Genomic DNA, 22,642 nt, shown 5'->3' with positions numbered 1-22,642 from the left:
AAATAAACATACCCCCTACACTCATAAGCAGTACACTTCCAAATTTATCAGTCATTCATTATCAAAAGAACAATTAACCAGTTGAAAACAATTAGTCATAACGATTCACAATTATTTTAAATCCTAATTATTAAATACTGATATAAAATGGTCTGCTATTTATTGATAATACAAACACAGAAAATCACAAATGAGCAACATCTTTCTACAAAAGAAATGTATTACAAACACAATAAGTTTCCTTAGATTTCAGAAAGTATTAACCTACCTACAGACCAAAGTGGATATACTATACAAACTACTTGATGATTTTTCAAGGATTAAACATGTTCAACTTTCTACCTTTTATCATGTAATTATCCTACTCTGCAATTTATTATTTAATGTAGAGAAATTAACAGATTAACTTCAAGTGCCTATTTTGAATATCCTGTATCAGAAATTGAAATTTTGTATTTTCATACTTCGCTATTTATTTCTCTCTCAATCTCACCTCAGCATAGTGAGAGAGTAAACAAGGCATGTATGCTGGCAGAGTAAACTACCAGAAAGGCCACCCTAGGTATTTTTTTTAATTTTTATTCGTATGATGATATAACAGCCGTGAGGCCCCTTTTAACGGAGAAGTGCAGCACCATCTCTATCCTTCCAAATTTCATCCAGGCTTGGGACCGGCATAGCTGACAAATGAGGACTATGGCTGGGTCTTAAATATTCCTGACTGTAATTCATGTGTTCACGGGGCCGGTTTGCCTGCTTGCAGGAGGAAAAATCCCAGTTAAACTGGGAGAAAAATCCTGCTGTCCACACCAAAGACCGGCTAACTTGGCTATGTCTGAGAAATATCCTTAAGCTCCTCATGTCAGCGATGAGAATCAAACCCAGGACACTCCTGCCCAGGCATATGGTTGCGAAGCATATAGCCACTCAGCTAACTGTGTGGACACCCTAGGTATGAGTCCACATCAAGATGCTCAGCTAAAGCATCAGCAAGCAGGGCTAGCAACCTGTCTGTCTGTTTATAAAAAATAGATGCTCATAGAAACAGTACAAAACATAGCTAGATTATCCAGAGGAATTTAATCAGAAAAGGACATTGGAAAAAGAACACAGTGAACACTGGAAGTTGGAACATTCATCCCTTAAATCAAAAACAAGAACTAATTGAAAAACTGGATACACAAAATGTAAAAATAACTTGAATATCAGAAACAATAATGAAGTATAAATTAAATAAACATCACATATTAATCAGTGGAAAAAAGAAACAGGAGAGCATCAAATTATGTGTAGGAATAATAATACATGAAGATTTTCAAAATGAAATAAAAGAATGGGAATATGTATCTGAAAGAACACTGATAATAAAAAGAAAAATTGCAAAATAAAATTCTACATATAACTGGTGCCTATAGTAGTGAAGAACGAAAACTGAAACCAGAAATCGAATTTTATGAATACTAGAGAAAACTATTAAAAAATATATCAGCAGCTGAATTAATAATACTAGCAGGAGACTTACGTGCAAGAACTAGAAACAATTGTAATACTCAAATGGAATATGATTACTTCAGTTTTGTATAGACTACTGATGGGAAAATCAACAAAATATACACAAAGTGAAAAAACAATATAAAGAAATAAAAGGAAATAAATTTAAGGTGAAATTATTACACTAAGATAATATAAGAATACTTTACCAAAACAAAGTAAAAGAGCAATTTCAAATGAAAGTGCTATCAGAAAAAAAAAAAAAAAAAAAATTTGCATTTAATAAACATTTACAAGGTAAGACTAATAGTATAACTAATATCAAAGCCAAATATGAAGTGCATAAAATAATGAGAAATGAAATCAACAAAATAAGGCTCAAAGCAAAAATACTGGAAGGTTACGCTAACCAACTGGAACATGACATTTATGAAGCAGAGAAACAAGTATCAAGAATGATACAAAATCAAAGAAAAAATAATTGTAAATGCATAAATATACCAATCATAGAAAGAGAACAGTTGGAAAAGTATTTTACAAAATTATATTGCTGGCTTGGTTGGCCAAGACACTAGTGTATCTGCTCTACAACCAACAGGCCACAAGTTCGAATCCTGCCATGGATGTTCATGATTGTCTTTTGGTAGAGATAAATAAATTTTTTGAAGAGTGAGAAAGTAAAAATCATTAGTTTATTACCCAGATATGATGGAAATGAATTACAGAGAAGGGCTATGATGGCAAACAATTCTATGCATATGCTGTGTATAAGGAATGGATGTGTGCAGGGAGTTTGAGGGAACATCAGATTTGTATAAGAGGGACAGCCTACACATGAATGCGTATGGTATCGGAGTCTTAATAAATTATTAATTGATATGAGACCTAACACAGAGAGTCAAGGAAACTGAATTCTGATGGGAGGAATTGTGAGAATCTGTGTGTAATAACGTTAGGAAACTTTGAGAATCACAGTTACCTAACATTACCGACAATGTTAGGTAACTGTGTTAATGGTTATTATTAAGGAAATGATTACGAAGAGAAAATTATTCTGTGTTCATCCAGTTCAGATCAAGAATGTCTGCATAAGTAAGGAACCAGATAAGAAAAGAGATTTGCAAGTTGTCGAGCTGTATCATGCAGGTAATTTATTATGTCTGTACACGAATGACAGAAGATCAGAAACAAAGGAGTAGACTTTGTTGCCTTAGTTAATATATTGGGACTTCAGATTGTAGGTATTAGTGAGACCTGTCTATCAGAAGCACGCATACTAACTGGTGTCGAGTGCATAGGGTACAATATTTTTAGGAAGGATAGACTGGATAGGAAAAGAGGGGGGGGGGGTGTGCTGCTAATTATGTCGGATGACTTGAATCCAGTTACAGTTGAGACCTATGACTGCAATACTAATAACAGTGACTTTGAAGCCATATGTTGTCTTTAATCTAACAAGATGAAATACATAGTGAGGTATTGTTACAGACCTGGTGAATCAGTTGCTAGTAACAATGTAATGCATAACCAAATAAACACAATGGTGTGAAAAGAGTAATCATAATGGGGGACTTTCATGTTGGAGGCTTAATGGATTGTATACAGCACTCGGAAATGATTAAAACAGATATTAATACTTCCTATATTTAGTCTTAGTCACTGAGACATCTCCAGGGATTACAAAAACTAATGTAATATATACACAAATGCCGCACAATACTAAGCTAACTACATGGGTGACTCTAAAGTCCTATCTAGGTGGCTCACCCTCTATGGGCGATTATAGATGGCCTACAATGTAAGATGGGATTTCTGATGATTAATGTTTCCCAAATCTTCAGAAGTTTGATGCAACTGTATTTATTTAGATTTGGTTGATTTCTGAGAGCTGTTGCAGATTCTAAAAATAGTCTCTCTTTTTTGAATTTACTGTGGTGGAGCATGGTGTTTTTTCCCCAAGAGATCCTGTGGGTTATATCCAAGACATGGTCAGCCAGGCCTGACTGACCATAGTTATGGTTGCAGATGTATGACTTATGTTCATCTAAGTGGATGGTTGCTGATCTACCTGTCTGTACAAAGTTTGCCAGCTTACAGGAACAGGGTACTTTATCAACTCCAGGCACTGAGAGAGAAGGGAGCTGATCTTTTGTAGAACGGATAAGGGTAGCAAGTTTGCAGTGGGACTTAAATGCTGTGTGAAGGTTGTACTTTTTAAAAGTCTTGGCTATTTTTTCTGATGTGCCATGGATGTAGGATATGGTGACGGCATTTCTGAACTCTTTCTGAAGAGATGGCCTGAGAATAGGGGAGGAACTAATTATTTTTTTAATACTATAATTGCTGTAGACATTGGAGAGGAAGGTGTTATGTGTGTGTGGTTTAGTTCAGTTGAAAGGACAGTTCCACTGGAACAAAGATTGTGGGCTCTCTTGGTTAGAGTTTTAATAATGCCATATTGTTGAGCGGGGTGGTGGTGGTGGGAGAATTTGTGAATGTATCTGCCTGTGTGCATAGGTTTTCTATATACAGTGAAGGAAAGTGTACTATTATGAAGGCATGTAACTAAGGTGTTTAGGAAGGGTAAACTGTTATTTTCCTTTCCCATTATAAACTGGATTATTGGAGGTAGGATGCTGAGGTGACTGAGGAAGGAATCTAATGTGTCTGGGCCATGAGGTCAAATAGAGAACAAATCATCCAACATCTTAGCCAGAAGGTTTGAGAGGGGCCGAGTCTATGGCTTGTTTTTCAAAATTTTTAATATAAAAATTGGCATGAGGGGGTGACCCTTGGTGGTTCCCTCTATCTCTTTGTAAATTTTGTTCTTCCAAGAAAAATAACCAGAATTGATGGCAAAGGAAAAGAGATCTAAGATGTCAGGAGGAAAAACTTTTCTAAGAGTGTTAAAGGTATCAATTAAGGGAATATTGGTAAACAGTGAGGAGATGTCAAAGCTTACCAATATGTCTGTGTTATTTAAAGTGAAATCCAAATTGAGTTAATATAGATTTCTGGTGAAGAATTAATAAAACATCTAACAAACCTAATCAACTTATGTATTGATAAAGGGAAAATACCTACAATCTGGAATAATGCAATATTAACATTAATTTATAAAAAAGGAGATAAAGAAGAAGTCAAAAATTACAGACCAATTAGATTATTATCAGTTCTGTATAAAATACTTACAAATGAAAGCTAGAGAAACTAAGGGAGTGAAAGAATGCAAAGATGTAGAAGCGAAAGTCAGTAATAAAGGAGTGAAAGAAAGTATGAATGAGGAAACTGAAGTAAGGTGTGGCAGAATGAGAGGTAGTGAGATTGCAGGAGTGATAGAGAATGAAATTGCAGGAGTGATAGAGAATAAAATTGCTGGAATGCAAGATTTAATGAAACAGTTATTGAATACGAAAAATGAAATGAAAATATGTGGAGTGATGTTAAACATCAAATGGAAACTAATTCAAGTGTGCAAAAGAACAGAATGAAAGAAAAAAGAGTAAAAGAGGCAATGAGTGATTCCAGGATAGCAATATATGGAGAATCCATAATGTATACTATCCATGTTGGAGAATGAGTAGGATAATTAAGGCGTTGGACATGAGCAAGAGAGTTAGTCGTGATTGTAGGGACGAATGATCTAAGTGGACATAAGAAGGATGCGAGGATGTCACGAGATATCACGAGACTATTGAGAAGATAGAAAGATAACAGCGTAACAGGAAAGGATGTCAGTGTGTTGCCGAGGTATGACAATGATGAGTTGCAACGGAGAGCCAAAATCATGAATGGTATGCTAGTTGAGCTGTGTGAGGAGAAGGGAATGAAACTGTATAAAGACGGTGTGAGCAGAGGAGTGAGGAGTAGGTTCTTAGCACAGAGTAGTTGGTGAGTGGAATGCTTTGCCTGAGTGTGTTGTGGGTGTAGACACATTGAATCAGTTTAAAGCATGGTTGGATGAGCGTTGTGTGCAATAGTTTGTACCTTCCATGATGAGTCTCTGACTGAATGGAGGTCACATGTTAATAATAATAATAAACAATAACAGAATAGCACCTATTCTAGATTTAAAACAACCAGTAGGGCAGGTTGGTTTCTGAAAAGGATTTAGTACAATCGACCATATATGTGCACTGATGCAAATCATGGACAAAAAAAAAACAACAGAATATCTAAAACCTCTGTTTAGCATTTATAGATTATGAAAAAGCCTTTGACAGCATAAAAACTTCTCAAATAAGAGAAACTACAGAAAATCAATCCATACCAAGTGAATATGTGGAATTGTTAAAAAAAAAATATATATATATATATATATATATATATATATAAATGAACAGAAACTATAAACCAACAAATAGAAAGCAACAAAATCCCTATACAAAAGGGGATAAGACAGGGATTCTTGTAGATAGACATAAGTTGGTGATACATAATTGTATCACCAACATTACAGGAAAAAGACTTTTCCCGTAATGTTCTGATGACAATAACAGAAACGAAACAGCTCGCACCCCATTAACGCTCTTCCCCCAGCCCCTGTTTCCCATATAATCCTTCCACTTCCCCAAAAAAGCACCCTTAAATATAATAATATATATATATATATATATTATTTTAAAAAACCCAGGTTTTCTAATTTATCTTCCCACCTTGCCTCAAACACCCCCTCCACTTTTCCGAACCTCCATGTTTCGGTCCTTTTTTTTTTTTTAAACAGCCAACAACAGAAGTATGGAGAACGAAGACATCCTAACATTCAAACAAGGTATGCAAAATTCCATCCTCTATTAATCTGCATATGTTTACCTTTAAAATACACTTATAATATCCTAAGAATTCTTGAGTAAAAAGCCAATGTATTTTAAAGAAGGGACACTCCTAAATGAAAACAGGCAAAAATAGCCATAAAATTAATATTTTCAATTATCTTGGATGTGAAATATCACATGAAGGAGAAAAAGACAAAATTAAAAACTTCATAGTTTTTACAGATTATAGGCCTGATAAATAGAACACTCAACCCAAATATAGTACAAAAAGAAACACGCTTGAAGATATACAATACTTGAGCAGTGCCCACATTATTATATGGTAGTGAAATTTGGGAAATAAACAAACAAGATAAACAAAGAATAAAAACAAGTGAAATGAGATTTATGAGAAGAACTGCAAAATACACATTACTCGATCACAAAAGGAACAAAGACATTTTAAAAGAACTAAAAACAAAATCAATAGAAGAAAAACTAAACAATTATGAACAAAAATGGATTGAACAAGTAAACCGAATAGCCAACACCCGATATCCTAAACAAATACTAAAATATAAGCTAACTGGAAAGAGAAGGCAGGGTAGACCTCAAAAAGGAATATTGGATGGATAATGAGACCGGAACAGACCAATATGGTCTATACCCGTAATTAGTGTTATGATGATGATGATGATGATGATATATATACAGAGTCTGTCAAAAAATATATATACACACTTTAACAGATGTAATCTATGGACTTTTTTTCAAAGTTGGATCGAATTATGATAGCAATGTGTAGTATGATGTTCTCTCAAAAGATGTCATTACTCGCACAAACTAGCATCAACACGTGACTGGTAGGACAGTCAAACAAAATGGCAGAGACACAATTGTCGATTGAGGAACACAAGACCATGTGGGATTTCAAATTTGAGAATGTTGTTGAAGTTGAATGACAATGAAGGCATGAGTTTGCAACATAATCTCCAACACGCCTGACAATTGCATATATTTGTGATAAGTTTATACACAAGTGCCCATCATATCCCTTGTGCACATCACACATGTGCCCAAGGGAAGATCCAGGAAGCCTCACACAGCAACAAGTCCTGCTTCCTCGGCTATGGTGTTGAAACAGTTTATATGCTCGCCACAGAAGTCTACCACACAATGTACATGTGAGACCTAGACATGCTATGCACATCCATTTTACCTGCCATTCATGCACTTTATGGGAATGATCAATTTCTCTTCCAACAAGATGGTGCACCACCACGCTACCACTGAGACGTGAGAGCTTACCTCGATGGAGAGTTTGCAGGGACAATGATATGATGAAGAGATGCAGTTGAGCCCCCCCCCCCATGTTCTCCTACTTATAGGGGACTCTAAAGGATGTAGTGTATCGTAGAAAACCAGCTACACTAGTGGCTCTTTGGAAAGAAATTGAAACAACATGTGCAGAAATCCCACTGGACACTTTGGCCAATGTTGCCCAAGCAGTAGGTCACCGTAATAATAAGTGTCCGGACACTAATGTAACTACTTTGAGCACCTCGTGTAATTGTAGGAGCCAAAGGTAACTTGTATTCATGCCTTGATGTCTGTATAAATTTAGTATTACAATTTTTATACAGGTTTTTCTTTAGCTGAAGTGTGTATACATTTTTTTGACAGACTCTGTATACATATATAAAGGAAAGTAATTTAAGTGCTTGTGCCATAAAACTGAACTTAATGAACATTCCTTGTATAATGTATATTTATACATTATACATATTACTATTACTGTAATACATATATTACTAATACATAAAGTAACTTATCAAAGTTACTTTAACATCTAAGCTGAAAGAGAAACCTCTTTTTCTTAATTATTACAGATAAAAGAATTTCAATATTAAAAAAAAACAAAAAAAAACCAGAAATCATAACAGTATATACATCCAGGATTAAGTTGGTGCATTCCACTTTGAAAGTATTTTAATATCAAAATGATTGCCACTGTATGTACAACTGGTAAAGCTGATGACAGGATAATATAGGTGATGTGCACCCACCACTTACAACCCTCCATGTATGATCTGCTATTCCTAAGAGATCTTCAAATGGCAGCTATACCTGATATAGTTCCTTCCATCACAAGGTTGTACATATGCATGTTAGATCCAACACCCTACGTATTAGAAGAATGCCTAGAGTTACCTCTGTTTAATCTGCTCAGACTCAAAATTTCATTGCCACACTTAGCCCCATTCATCTGCTGCTTTTATTCTCTCATTTCTGATAATCAAATCATTCCGACCTCTGAAATGTGATTTCCTGTAGTCAGCCTCTTCCTGGGCCACTTCAATGTCCAAAATTGAAATTGTCTTTCCTTTCCATTCTGCTATCAAACAATATATTTGCTGTTAGCAACTATATCAACTACTAAATTAAACTAACAAATCCACATGCCCACCAGAATATCAGATAATTCTCAACATACTGAAACATCCCTGACTTTTTCTTAACCAGCTCTTCTTCCAAATAGAGTACAGATGCCAGTTCTTTTCTTGGTAATCCAGACCATAACCTTCACTATATCCATCATTCAGTCATTCTGTCTTTATTCATTTGGCATTAACAACGATCAATTTTTCCTGATCCAAATCCTGCCTGGACTGAAGAGTAAAAACAGTTCTAACTGGAATAAATGCCTTCATTCTCCACTTCCACCCAGAATTCCTGATCACTATCCAAAGGTATGATTTAACCGTAAAAATAAAAAATAAATAAATATAAATAATAATCAAAAAAATAAATAAAAATAAAATGACAACAACTGACCAGACATCTGTTTTCCTAATCCAAATCCCCTTGCTTAGAGCAAATAGCAAAAACACTTCTAACTGGAACAAAGGCCTTTGTTGTCTTTTTCTACCTGAAAATTCCCAACCACAAAAAAAGTATAGTTCTCCAAACAAGTGTGTGCCAAGGAAGTCCCCCCCCCCCCCCACCGAATCAGCATTTTGCAAGTGGCTTGGGAATAAAAAGTAAGGTTTTAAACCTAGCTACTAACAGCAAAAAAAAAAAAAATAACTGATTGAAATCTGATTTCTAAGGAACAAATGCAGAGAACTTGCCTCCTATTAAACAAGCAGTAATGCCTTCTGTTCCATGTCAAGGCCATGGTTGCAATGATGGGCCATCTCATTCATCTCTTGATGGTACTGTTGTAACATCGTTCAAAGACAAGGCTAATTTCTGGCATCGTTCTTCTATGCCAACACCTGTACTGATGACCAAAGCAAAGTATTTTTTCCCCACATTATCAAGAGTAACTTGCAATATGCCCTCCTTAGAATGCACTTGGTTTAGTTATTTTAAAAATTATTAAGAAATCGTGACAACTTGGAGGGGAGGAGGGGGGGAATATATGAAAGTCAAGTTCATTATGTAAAAAGTGACACAGAGTCTGGTTATCATATACAAATGAGTGACACTGTCAGTGGTATACACAAATGAGCCATAGCATGACAGCAGGTTGTTTTTGTTACTTCGTTTGTTAGCAAGTGGTTTTCATGCCTGGAGGTGAGAATATCACATATTTTTGATAGCAAAGTCCTTGAATATCACTACAAGACGTTATTTAACTGATGAATGCAGATGGTGAGCCACTGTAAGATTAAATAAAGGCCTGCCAAAAGACAGAGGTAGCCAGATAGATGCATGCAAGTCATTCCATAGTTCATAGAATGTTGAACCAATTCCAACAATCACAATCAATATCTAGAGATATACATCGAAGGAAGGCTGTGGACTACAACCGCAACCTATATATCTGATTATCTGCCTGCCAAAACTGCTACTCTGAATCAGCTATGATCTGACCTAGCAATTAACTAAAGGAATATTGGTATTTGCTTCCACTGTGTGCAGAAGGCTTCATGAAGGTGGTCTGTATGCTAGGCAACTGGTAGAACATGTGTAATAATAAACAGCATATGTATAAAAATCAAAATAATAATAATCATAAATGAAACATTTCTTACAATTATACCAAGTAATAAAAATGGCATAAAATCTAAGAAGAAAGACCAATGTAAAAAGAAGTATAAAAAAAGTATTAAAATTCATAAAATATATAAAAAACAGGTTTTTATAAACATATTTACAATAAGTTAAACTAATAAGTATATAAGTTATATGAAATGGTAAAGTTTTTTAATACTCTGTAAAAATTTAAACACCAGGGTGACAGTTGATGGGTTTGATATAATATATAAAAGCCTGAGTATGTATAGAGCTCAGACAGAATTAAAATAGTGGTTAAAATAATGACTATGCTTGTTGCCAAAATGAGGGCAGTCGATTAAAATATGACTGATAGTCTGGAATAATAATAATAATAATAATAATAAAAAATACGTAGGCAAATCATCACCTCTCAATAGGAAGGAGTGCATGATACAACTATGACCTCTGCAGAGCCAGGCAATAGCAACCTCCTCTATTTGAAACTTGTGCAAGCTAGACTGCCATAATTTAATTTCAGGGTTTGGTTTGGTAGAGTACATTACTAGTCTCTCTCTGTTCCAAGATAGCTGCTACTGGGACAGAAGTTTTTGCCTGATAGTCTGTTGATAATCTGTGTATGGTACAGGCAGATTGCTGATGCTTGAGAAACAAGCTGATCTAGCTGCAGTATCTGCAACGTCATTTCCCTTAATCACAACATGGCTAGAAATCCAACAGAAGCATACATCCAAGTAGCTTCCATAAATGAAAGATGAAGTGTTGAATTTGAGAGCACTGAATTTTTCTGGAGGTCTAGACTTACTGCCTGAAGAGAACTTTGTGAGTCTGAATATATTATGCACATATGGTAGTGATGCAATATGATGTATTTTCATACATATCATGCACAGATTAGCTATAGAAGTGTTACATTCTACTAGAATTTGTGCAGTTATGTTGCCTGGAAAGATGGCAGAAGATCCCACTAGATCCTCCGATTTTCAGTCATCTGCTTAAAAGGCACAAAATCAGAGTATTCAGTTCTAACAGCTTTGAAGAGCTGGTAGATGACAGCAGGAGGAGAAAATTTTGGTAGCCAGATGAAAGAAAAGCCACATGCTGGCATGTATAAATGCCATATGGAAGTGGCATTTATATAGTGTTTGGTGGCATCAGAGCTATGTTGTCCACCACTATTTCTTTGTAGGAGAGCTTTTGTTTACAAACAAAAAGGTTTTATGGCAGTCTGTTGGGTGTTGTAAATATACTCCAATTGTGGGTAAAAGATAGTTGGCTGTGTGTGGGGTGGTCTGGCAGGGGTTTTATTTTTTGTTGTGTATGACAGACAACTGTTGGCATTGAAGCGACAAAGGTGGTTCATCTATCTTGATGTACAAACTAGGAATAGATAACATGAAATGTTCCAGTTGCAGTTCTGATGGCTTGATGGTGAATAGCATCTAGCCATCACAGTGTACTCTCCCTGGTAGAAGCATAGACTTGGGAGCCATAGTCAAGTTTTGATCTTATCAATACCCTGTACAAACGAAGCAAAGAACATCTACAGCACCCCAGGAGGTAGAAGATAGGATGCACTTACCAGAATTTATTTCATGACTGACTATGAAAGGGAGGAAACCTAGTTTGCTGTCAAATATCAGTAACAAGAACTTGGCTTCTAGTGTAACTGGGATTAGTGATTGTCCTAGCTGGAGTTCTGGGTCAGGATGAAGAATGCCTGCAGCAAAAGGTGCATACAAATGTCATCTGCTGGGAAATTGCACATATCCATTTTGAGAAATGGTCTCGTTATCGACATATAAGGCATTAATTATTGTTGGAGGAAGTTCTGTTATTGAGCTGACTTTAATTGCAAAAAAGCATGCTGCTTAAAGCAGAACCTTCTGGGACTCCATGCTCTTGGTTATAGGATTGAGAGAGGGCAATTCCGATTCAGACTTGGAAGATTTTGTCTAAGACCAAAATTATGCAAGTCATTCAGTATTCCAAATCTCCAAGCAGTGTCATATGCTTTTTCATATCAAAGAAAACCAATACTAGATACTCTCTAATGTATGCCTCCAGATGGATTCAATAATCAGTAGAGGAATGATATTTTCGAAAGCCTGATTGTGTTCTGAAATTCGGTTTTTTTTTTGAACAGGACAATGAGATTTATTTGTGAGTGCCTATGGTCTCACAGAACGTTCTACTAAGGTAGAAGTGGAGGAATTTTTTATGCTTTAGAAAAAGCAACTGACACAATGAAAAAGGAAAAGTTGGTCCTTGATGGGGATCTAAATAGCAGAGAAGGAAATGATTGCCAGATATACAAAAATATTTTGGGAAAATTTGCAGAAAAGAGCAAAGCTAATAATAATGACAAATACCTGTTGGATTTCTGCTCAGGACATGGACTGGTTATTACTAACACCATCTTCCAAAATAAGTGCACAAATTCACATGGTGAGAAGAGGCAAGGAATAAGAAAAGTCTCATTGACTATGTTATTGTTGATAATGATGTTTTCTTCCTGGTGCAGGACACCAGAGTGTACAGAGGATTTGAAATTGGAAGCAATCACTATTTAGTCTTGAGCAGGATAAAATTGAATTTCATATTGAAAAGAATAACATATAAGAAAGCGAATAAAAGTTGAGCAGCTCTCAGATGTGAACTGTAGACTAAAATACACAAAGATTATTCAAGAAAAAATGAAAGAGTTTGAGAACAGGAACCAAACCTTGGAGATTCAGCAGGAAGTCTTCAAGAAAACCCTGAGTGATTCAGCCAGAGGCATGTGGTCAGGTTGTCTGCAAGGATAGAAAAATCAGAACTCCATGGTGGACACAGGAAGTTAAAGAGGCAGTGAAGGAAAAGAAGAAAGCATATCAAAAATTCCTGGCAAACAAGTAAGCTTGTGCTCTTAGAGAATACAGAGACAAATGTAAGAAAGCCAAACACTGTGTAAAACTGGCTAAACAAAAGTCATGGGAGAGCTTTGGCAAGAACAAAGAAAATAAATATCAATAAGGTGGTAAGATATTCTGGAGGTTGCTGAAGAAGCTTAAAAATGGAGGAAATGCTGTAAAAGGAGTTAGAGATGATAAAGATGACATGAAAATAGGAGAAAAAGATATCCTTGAAGTATGGAGTAATTACTTTGAAAAATTGCTAATTGAAACAAGCAGTGACAGTGCAGTGGTAAAAAACACTCAACAGGTATACAGTCAGGAATACATATCCATACTTGAAGTAGAAAAAGCCATCAAAGGGTTGAAATGTGGAAAGGCAGCAGGAGTAGATGATATTTGACCAGAAATGCTGAAATATAGTTGGCTGCAATGCATAGTTCAAAAAGCCTGGACAGAGGGACGAATTCCTGATGATTGGAGCACAGCTCTAATAGTACCCATATATAAAAAAAGGGAAATAAAACTGAATGTAAGAATTACAGAGGCATTTAATTACTGAGTGTTCCTGGCAAGATATGCAAGTATACTTGAGAAACGGTTGAGAAGAATTGTGAAAGAAAAGCTTGGTGAAGAACAAGCTGGATTCAGGCCAAATAGAGGCTGTTGGGATCAGATCTTCACTTTATGACAAATAGTTGAGAAAGTATGGGAATATAACAAAGATCTGTATTTAAGTTTTGTTGATCTGGAAAAGGCATATGACAAGGTGCCAAGAGAGAAGCTATTCAATATACCACAGTCATATGGTGTCAATGGGACATTATATCAAGCAATACTTAGTCTTTATTTGAGTTGAAAGTCAGCAGTTGAAGGAAGTACAGGAAGATGGTTTAATGTTAAATCTGGTGTGAGACAAGGATGTACATTATCAGTGTAGATCCTTGTCTCTGTTATTCATTATCTATATGGATCACATTATAAAGGAAAGTGGTATTAAACATGATATCAGAATTGGAGATGTTAATGTCAGCTCTTCGCTTTATGTGGATGATGTTCATCATCATCATCAAATTCCTGCCACGTACCCTCAAGGGGTGTACAGGACTAACTTCCTATCTACAATTTTCCTCCAAATCAGTCTGTTACTTGTCAAGACTCCAACATTATCAGATCTTATATTTCTATCCTCTAAGGCACTTTGTACCGTATCAATCCACCTATATCTTGGTCTTCCTCTGGGTCGTTTTCCTGCCAACCTGGCAGAGAACACTTGTTTTGCTAATCTTTCCTCTCCCATTCTATTTAAGTGACCATACCACCTGAGATTAGCTCTGCTAACGCATTCCTGGATGCTGACAATGTCAAGTTCTTTCCTAATATCCTCATTTTTAATATGATATTGCCATTGATGCCATCTGTTCACGCCTCTAATCTTTCTCAAGACACTCATATCTGGGTCTCTAGTCTTTGGTCAAGTGTTTTACTTCTGACCCAGCTCTGAGATTCATAAGTTAAAACTGGTTTGAACACTGTCTTGTATATAGCTAATTTAGTGTTCCGACTAATTTCTCTCTTATTCCATATGAATTTATTCAATTGACTTCCCACCATACCAACTTTGCTGATTCTGTTGTCTATTTCTATATTTAATTTACCATCTTCAGTAAAAATCGTGCTTAAGTAGCTGAAATGTTTTACTTGTGAGACAGGTTCTCCATTCACAACACAGTTGACATTTTCAATGATTCTGCCTAATTTTCATTGTCTTTGTCTTTTTATTGCTGACCTTCATACCATATCTATTACAACAGCTATTCAATTTAGTCAGAGAATCTTGCAGACTTGTAGCAGATTTATTAAGAAGTATAACATCATCCGCATAATGCAAAGAGCTGACATTAACATCTCCAATTTTGATATCATGTTTAATACCACTTTCCTTCATAATGTGATCCATGTAGATAATGAATAACAGAGGGGATAATGTACATCCTTGTCTCACACCAGATTAAACATTAAACCATCTTCCTGTACTTCAATTCTAACTGCTGACTTACAACTCAAATAAAGACTAAGTATTGCTTGATATAATGCCCCATTGACACCATATAACTGTAGTGTATTGAATAGCTTCTCTCTTGGCATCTTGTCATATGCCTTTTCCAAATCGACAAAACTTAAATATAGATCTTTGTTATATTCCCATGCTTTCTCGACTATTTGTCATAAAGTGAAGATCTAATCCTGACAGCCTCTATTTGGACTGAATCCAGCTTGTTCTTCACCAAGCTTTTCTTTCACAATTCCTCTCAACCGTTATTCAAGTATACTTGGATAGTTCTTGCCAGGAACACTTAGTAGGGAAATACCTCTGTAATTCTCACATTCAGTTTTATTTCCCTTTTTATATATGGGTACTATGAGAGCTCTACTCCAATCATCGGGAATTCATCCCTCTGTCCAGGCTTTATGAACTATGCAGTGCAGCCACTGTAAGACTTTCATACCACCATATTTCAGCATTTCTGGTCGAATATCATCTACTCCTGCTGCCTTTCCACATTTCAAGCCTTTGATGGCTTTTTCTACTTCAAGTATGGATATGTATTCCTGACTGCATGCCTGGTCAGTGTTTTTTTATCACTGTGCTGCCATCACTGCTTGTTTCATTTAGCAGTTTTTCAAAGTATTTACTCCATACTTCAAGGATATCTTTTTCTCCCATTTTCATGCACCTTTATCATCTCTAACTCCTTTTACAGCACACTTTCCTCCATTCCTAAGCTTCTTTAACAACCTCCAGAATATTTTGCAACCTTCTTGATATTTATTTTCTATATTCTTGCCAAAGTCCTCCATTACTTTTGTTTAGCTAGTTTTACACACTGTTTACTTTTCTTACATTTGTCTCTGTATTCTGTAAGAGTAAAAGCTGACTTATTTGCCAGGAACTTTTGATATGCTTTCTTCTTTTCCTTCACTGCCTCTTTAACTTCCTGTATCCACCAGGGAGTTCTGATTTTTTTATCCTTGCACACAACCTCACCACATGCTTCTCTGGCAGTATCAATCAATGTTTTCTTCAGAGTTTGTCACTGAATCTCCAAGGTTTGATTCCTGTTCTCACACTCTTTCATTTTCTTTTCAATAATCTTTCTGTATTTTAGTCTACAGTTCACATCTGAGAGCTGCTCAACTTTTATTCGCTTTAAAACTTTCTTACATGTTATTCTTTTCAATGTGAAATTCAATTTTATCCTGCTCAAGACTAAATAGTGATCACTTCCAATTTCAAATCCTCTGTACACTCTGGTGTCCTGCACCAGGGAGAAAACATCACTATCAACAATAACATAGTCAATGAGACTTTTCTTATTCCTAGCCTCTTCTCTCCATGTGAATTTGTGCACATTTTTATGTTGGAACATGGTGTTAGTAATAACCAGTCCATGTCCTGAGCAGAAATCCAACAGATATTTGCCATTATTATTAGCTTTGCTCTTTTCTCCAAATTTTCCCAAAATATTTTTGTATGTCTCACAATCATTTCCTACTCTGCTATTTAGATCCCCAACAAGGACCAACTTTTCCTTTTTCATTGTGTCAGTTGCTTTTTCTAAAGCATCAAAAAATTCCTCCACTTCTACCTTAGTAGAACCTTCTGCGGGACCATAGGCACAAATAAGTCTCATTGTCCAGTTCCCCATTCTCATATTTGCCCACATGACTCTACTTGAGACTGACTGCCATTCAAGAAGATTAGCCTCGTATTTTGTGTTGAATACTATGGCCACTCCTTCTTTTCCTTGATTGTCATTGCCTGAATATAACATTTTGCATTTATTGCTCAGAAAGATCTCACCAGTTTTGGTCTTTATACTTCTAAATAAATCTGCTACAAGTGTGCAAGATTCCCTGACTAAATTGAATGACTGTTGTAATAAATATGGTATGAAGGTCAGCATTAGGAAGACAAAGACAATGAAAATAGGTAGAATTATTGAAAATGTCGACTATGTTGTGAACGGGGATCCTCTGGAACAAGAAAACATTTCAGCAACTTAGGCTTGATTTTTAGTGAAGATAGTAAATTAAATATGGAAATAGACAACAGAATCAACAAAGCTGGTATGGTAGGCAGTCAAATGAATAAATTCATATGGAATAAGAGAGAAATTAGTCGGAACACTAAATTAGCTGTATACAAGACAGTGTTCAAACCAGTTTTAACTTATAGATCTCAGAGCTGGGTCAGAAGTAAAACACTTGACCAAAGACTAGAGACCGCAGATATGAGAGTTCTGAGAAAGATTAGAGGCATGAACAGATGGCATCAATGGCAATATCATATTAAAAACGAGGATATTAGGAAAGAACTTGACATTGTCAGCATCCAGGAATGCATTAACAGAGCTAATCTCAGGTGGTATGGTCACTTAAACAGAATGGGTGAGGAAAGATTAGCAAAACAAGTGTTCTCTGCCAGGTTGGCAGGAAAACGACCCAGAGGAAGACCAAGCTATAGGTGGATTGATACGGTATCATCTAAGGCACTTTCATCAAAGTGCCTTAGATGATAGAAATATAAGATCTGATAATGTTGGAGTCTTGACAAGTAACAGACTGATTTGGAGGAAAATTGTAGATAGGAAGTTAGTAATGATGTAAATTTTTGATGTAGTACTATGATATCCTGTACACCCCCTGAGGGTACATGTTAGGAATTTGATGATGATGGATATCGTCAGGTCCAACAGCATTAAATAACATGTAAGCAAAGAAGCTTTCATTCCTGTTTTGTGAATGGCTTGTTATATTCTTCAGTGCATTTTAAGAAAATTGGATTTGTTTTCTGCTTTGCATTTTTCTGCAGATGTTTTTGCCCCACCTGTGTTAGCAACTGCTGTTGGATCAGCAACTGGGAAACCATTGTGTTCAAGGATAGAGGACCAGTGGATGGTATATTGTCTCTTCATTTTCCAGATTATGTCCCCAACTTCTTTAGTACTGGTTGTTCCTCTTATGCTGAATGTATACTGGATCCACTATTCCTTTTGACTCTGACACTGGATGCGTCTCACTTGAGCTCAGGCATGTTTGAAAGCAATCAGGTTAGCTGCTGTGCAACTGTCATTCTACCATGGCTTAAGGAAATGTGGAAACCAACTATATGTTTTAGGAATTTCAGTTGTGGCAGCTTGTATACTCTGTCACATGATTCACTGCTTCATGTGGAAGAGCTAACCACTAAAGAATCAAATTCTGCTGATGATGAGAAGGTGAGCCACTCACACCCTGCTGAATTTTCCATTATGGTATCTGTGATGGAGTGCATAGTTATCCAAGCAGGAAGGATATCACTCCCAAATAAATTCTAATCAGTTTTCCACTTGAAGAGCGGAAATAGGGAGGGTCAGCAGATAGTTAAGTCTATAGCAGCAAATGTTCAAGCAAGCATGTGGAAGAAAGTGTTGCTTCCTGTATTTAAGAGGGAGAGGATTGCTGCTGTTCAGCATATGCCCAACAACTCTTCCTCTGATGTTTATTCAAGAACTACCCCAAAGGGTGGTGTGTGTGTCCATTTAAATCCCCCCATTAAATGTGAAGAGTGACCACCTTTCTTACTGAGTTACTTGGACAATCTCAATTTGACCACTGTCTTCATGTATGTATTTGTTACTGAATTAAACTATTTATTTTTGTGGAGTTTCTTTTTCTTTTACATCTAATCTCATACTGCTTTTCACTGAAGCATAAAAATTCATCATACAGTTTTGAGCTATCATGATTTTTCTCTTTATTCTATAATTCCAGATCTTTTTCACTTGTACATAAATGATTTTCTCTCACTGACATGAAATAGTATTCATAGGTTTGCTGATGAAAGCACAAGATCACATTTCTCTTCTCCAGTTGACTTACACATCTCAAGACACCTTTTTCAGCTTTCAAAAAACTTTGAAAGCTGAAAAAGGTGTCTTGAAAAGATCTTGAAAAGGCACAGTTACTTCTGTCTTTACAATCTTAAGAGAAAGTGGAGGAATGATGGTGGTTAGTTCACCAGAATATTGTCAGTTAAAGTAGCCATTATGACATAAGGTAGAAATAGAGAATGTATGAGAAAGTGAACCTTTAAGAGAGGAATTATCAGTTAATTGGATTACTCTCTTTTGCATAATATTAAGGATTCTTTGGTGCACTACCCCAAATGTGTGGGTAGTTTTGTGAAATTGTTTTTGGGGTTGGACAGATTTAGGATTTATACATTAGTTAACCTTTACAACTGCTAACAATGTATAATTCTCCATGCCTATTGCTTGTTTTACCAAGTTTCACATGCACACAACTATTTCTCTAAAGCTGACATATGAAAATGAAATACAGTATTGAACATAAAGTTTTTATTTAAATGTGAAAGTTTTATTTAAATATGAAAAGTTGTGAAATGTACTATATCAGCACTGAGCATGGTAGATAATCCTGAAGAAAAAGTTCTTCAACTACAGAACTTTTTTCAAGACTTTATAGACTAATTAGCAGGGTGGTAGTATCCTATTGGATAACAAATTCATCTACAACCTGATAACAATCGCAAACATTGACACCATAATGGAATACCAATGACATGTTAGTTGGAAAACAGTTATCCACTAAGTAAATCAGCAAAGTGGAGATAATGCCATAACATGACTGAGCCACTGCAAATGAACAGTACCAGGTAAGTTCATGAAACTTGCCTGTATTATGCCAATCTTTCAATTAAGTAAAAATGTGTAAAAAAGTGAAAAGAACTCACTTAAACTTTGATATTATCTAGGTCTAGCTACTCACTGATGAGACCTCAAAAAAGGTTGAAACCGTTCTGGGTAGTGACCTCCCCTCATAATGTAAAGCAGTTCTACAACTCCTAGGAGCTGTGTGTTTTTACATTATGAGAAAATATCAAGGCTAGTGAGGGAGCTTGCTCCACCTTTGCATCGAGTTGCCTTGGTGTGGCACCACCAAGTGGTCACTTATGCTTGGATCCGCTGAAAGTTTGTCGGCATGAAACGTTTAGATCATAGTTTTCGATCTTAGTTTTGCATACTGGCTGAAAAACAATAAGGGATTTTTATCCCCTTTACATAATGATTACTTACTTCCTTCCCATGTACAATGTAGGAGGTTTAGTGCGCCTTCCACCCGTTTCCAATGTGTTAAGTGGAAAAATGCATATGCTATTGCTTCACTGTCTCCTCTTTTTAATATATGCTCTGGTGGCAAGATGAGACTTTTCATTTCTAAAAGATACTGGGGAAAAAAAAAAAAAAGATTAAAATTAATTTTTAGAGACTATATCAACTGAAAGAAAGGCACTAAAGCCATTTTTGGTAAGATTTTATTTATTATTTTTGCCATTGTACAAAACAAGTATAAACAAACAGAACAAGTTCAATTAACTGAAGAATCTGCATTCACTAGTGCTGCAATTCAAGTATCAGGACAACACCAATTTTGGTAAAACATTAATTCAGGGACAGTGCTCTATTTTTAAAAATAAAGCTTTCATTCAAGTTTTTAAAGGCACTTATGACAGAGTAATGATTATTAGACACGTATTCAAAAGAATAAAGAGAAAATTTTATTATTGCAAATATTTCACCCAGAAATTAATGGGCCATCATCAACATATGAGTATTGAGCTGAGCCATTGCCACCATATGGGCAGAATTGGGGAGAGAAATGAAGAATCGAGCAGATGTTATGGCCTTGCAGGAAAGTGGAACTGTCCAGTTCAATTTTGCAAGTATAAGGTTTTGAAATTTGGTAAGCAATGATGGGATGCAAAGTATACACTTGGTGGGAAAACTTTAAGAAGGTAGAGGAAATGAGAGATCTGGCAGTGGTGGTGGATAAAGACCTGAAATTCAGGGGCCACATTGCACAAGTTGTGAAGACATCACATCGGACAATGGCAATGATGCAGAGGACCCTGACCTGCAGAAATGAAGAGGTTATGATACCACTGTATAAGGCCTTGATCAGGCCTCATGGATTATTGTGCACAGATCTGCTCACTGGGTTTTCATAGTGGATGAGAATATGTTAGAAAGGATCCATAGAAGATTCATACAGGTTGTCAGTGGTCTTTGGAATGTGGAGTATGAGGACACATTGAGAGAATGTAAATTGCAAGGCCTTTTGAATAGGAGGGAAAGGATGATATGATTGAGATATAGAAGCTAGAATGGAAGAGATTTTTCATAAAATGGGAGAGAGGAGGATAGAAAAAGAGGCCATCACTGGAAACTGTATATAAAGAGGGTGTGAGCAGCAGGTTCTTAGGATAGAGTGGTTGGTGAGTGGAATGCATTGCCTGAGTGTGTTGTGAATGTAGACACAACGAATCATTTTAAGGCATGGTTGGATGAGCATTGTGTGGTATAGTGTGTAGCTCCCGCGATGAGTCTCTGATTCTATGGAGGTTGAATGGTAATAATAATAAATGAGATTGCCATTAAAGCTAAAACCAAAATTCAAATGGGGGGGGGGGGGAGAGAAAGGGAAGCAAAATCTCTTCTACTCAGTGCTGTTCAGAGCCTGATTTTTCTGGCCTTGCACAGTATAGATCAGATACTAACAATAATATCCTCATCCAATACTTGCCTTTTATATTGATACCAGTTTAGATTTGAGTGGGTATCTATAGTGTACTGAAGCACTTCTACATTAGCCAAACTTAAATTGGAATTACTGTCTATCCCTTAGATTTGAGAGAATCTCATCCTCATACATGAGAGTCAATAATATGCTTCTCCACCTTTTTTTTTTTTTTTTTTTTAAATATATATAATACAATGTCATTTCATCATTTTATCTAATTTTTGTTACTTTATTGTACCAGAGTTAATTATTTTAACTGTAGTTTTTAATTGCAATCTCATTTTAATTTGTAACAGCCTGTATGGTGGCATTCTGACACATGGTTCAGCTCTGTAAATAGAATTAATGTTCTCTATTATTATTATTATTATTATATGGAGTCAGCAGCCTCATCGGGAGAGGTTCATATAAATGACAATATATTATTCTGAATCTAAACATCCTTAACACTCCTGCATTAATGACATATTCTAGTAATGCATTCCGTTCACTGTCAATTCTCCATGTAAAAAATCTGCTCCTCACACCCTTCTTCACCACACTTTTGCAAAACTTCCAAGGATGGCTTCTGGTTCTTCCCTTCTCACCTTCTACTCTTTTTATAATCCCTCTGGATTAATCCAATAAAATACCCAAACTAACTTAAACATCTCTATCATATCTCTTTTACTCCTATCCATCACACTACACATTTTCTTCAACTTCTCTTCATAGAATTCCAACATTCTCAATATTGTCTTATTTATTCATCTCTGGACAATCTCTGTTTCCACCACACTGAAAACTAGTTGACCCAATCTGAGCACAATATTCCAAGTGTGGTCTGATCAGTGC

The 22,642-nt window shown here is 36.0% G+C and overlaps 1 protein-coding gene across 2 annotated transcripts in view; it reads right to left on the bottom strand.

Annotated features, from left to right (window-relative positions):
* Positions 1–22,642, bottom strand: part of LOC150095393 (suppressor of tumorigenicity 7 protein homolog) — a 458,155-nt gene that overhangs the window by 38,206 nt on the left and 397,307 nt on the right. For both annotated transcript variants that reach the window (XM_090410726.1, XM_090410727.1), the window contains exon 12: positions 20,305–20,455. In XM_090410726.1, the coding sequence (XP_090266852.1) occupies positions 20,305–20,455 (151 nt within the window). The remainder of the gene's footprint in view (positions 1–20,304; positions 20,456–22,642) is intronic.

The sequence above is a fragment of the Typopeltis vanoorti genome, chromosome 20, assembly GCF_054136105.1.
Source record: "Typopeltis vanoorti isolate ZY-2024b chromosome 20, IOZ_Tvanoo_1.0, whole genome shotgun sequence".
NCBI lineage: Eukaryota > Metazoa > Arthropoda > Arachnida > Uropygi > Thelyphonidae > Typopeltis > Typopeltis vanoorti.
This window is presented reverse-complemented; position numbering and strand designations above follow the sequence as displayed.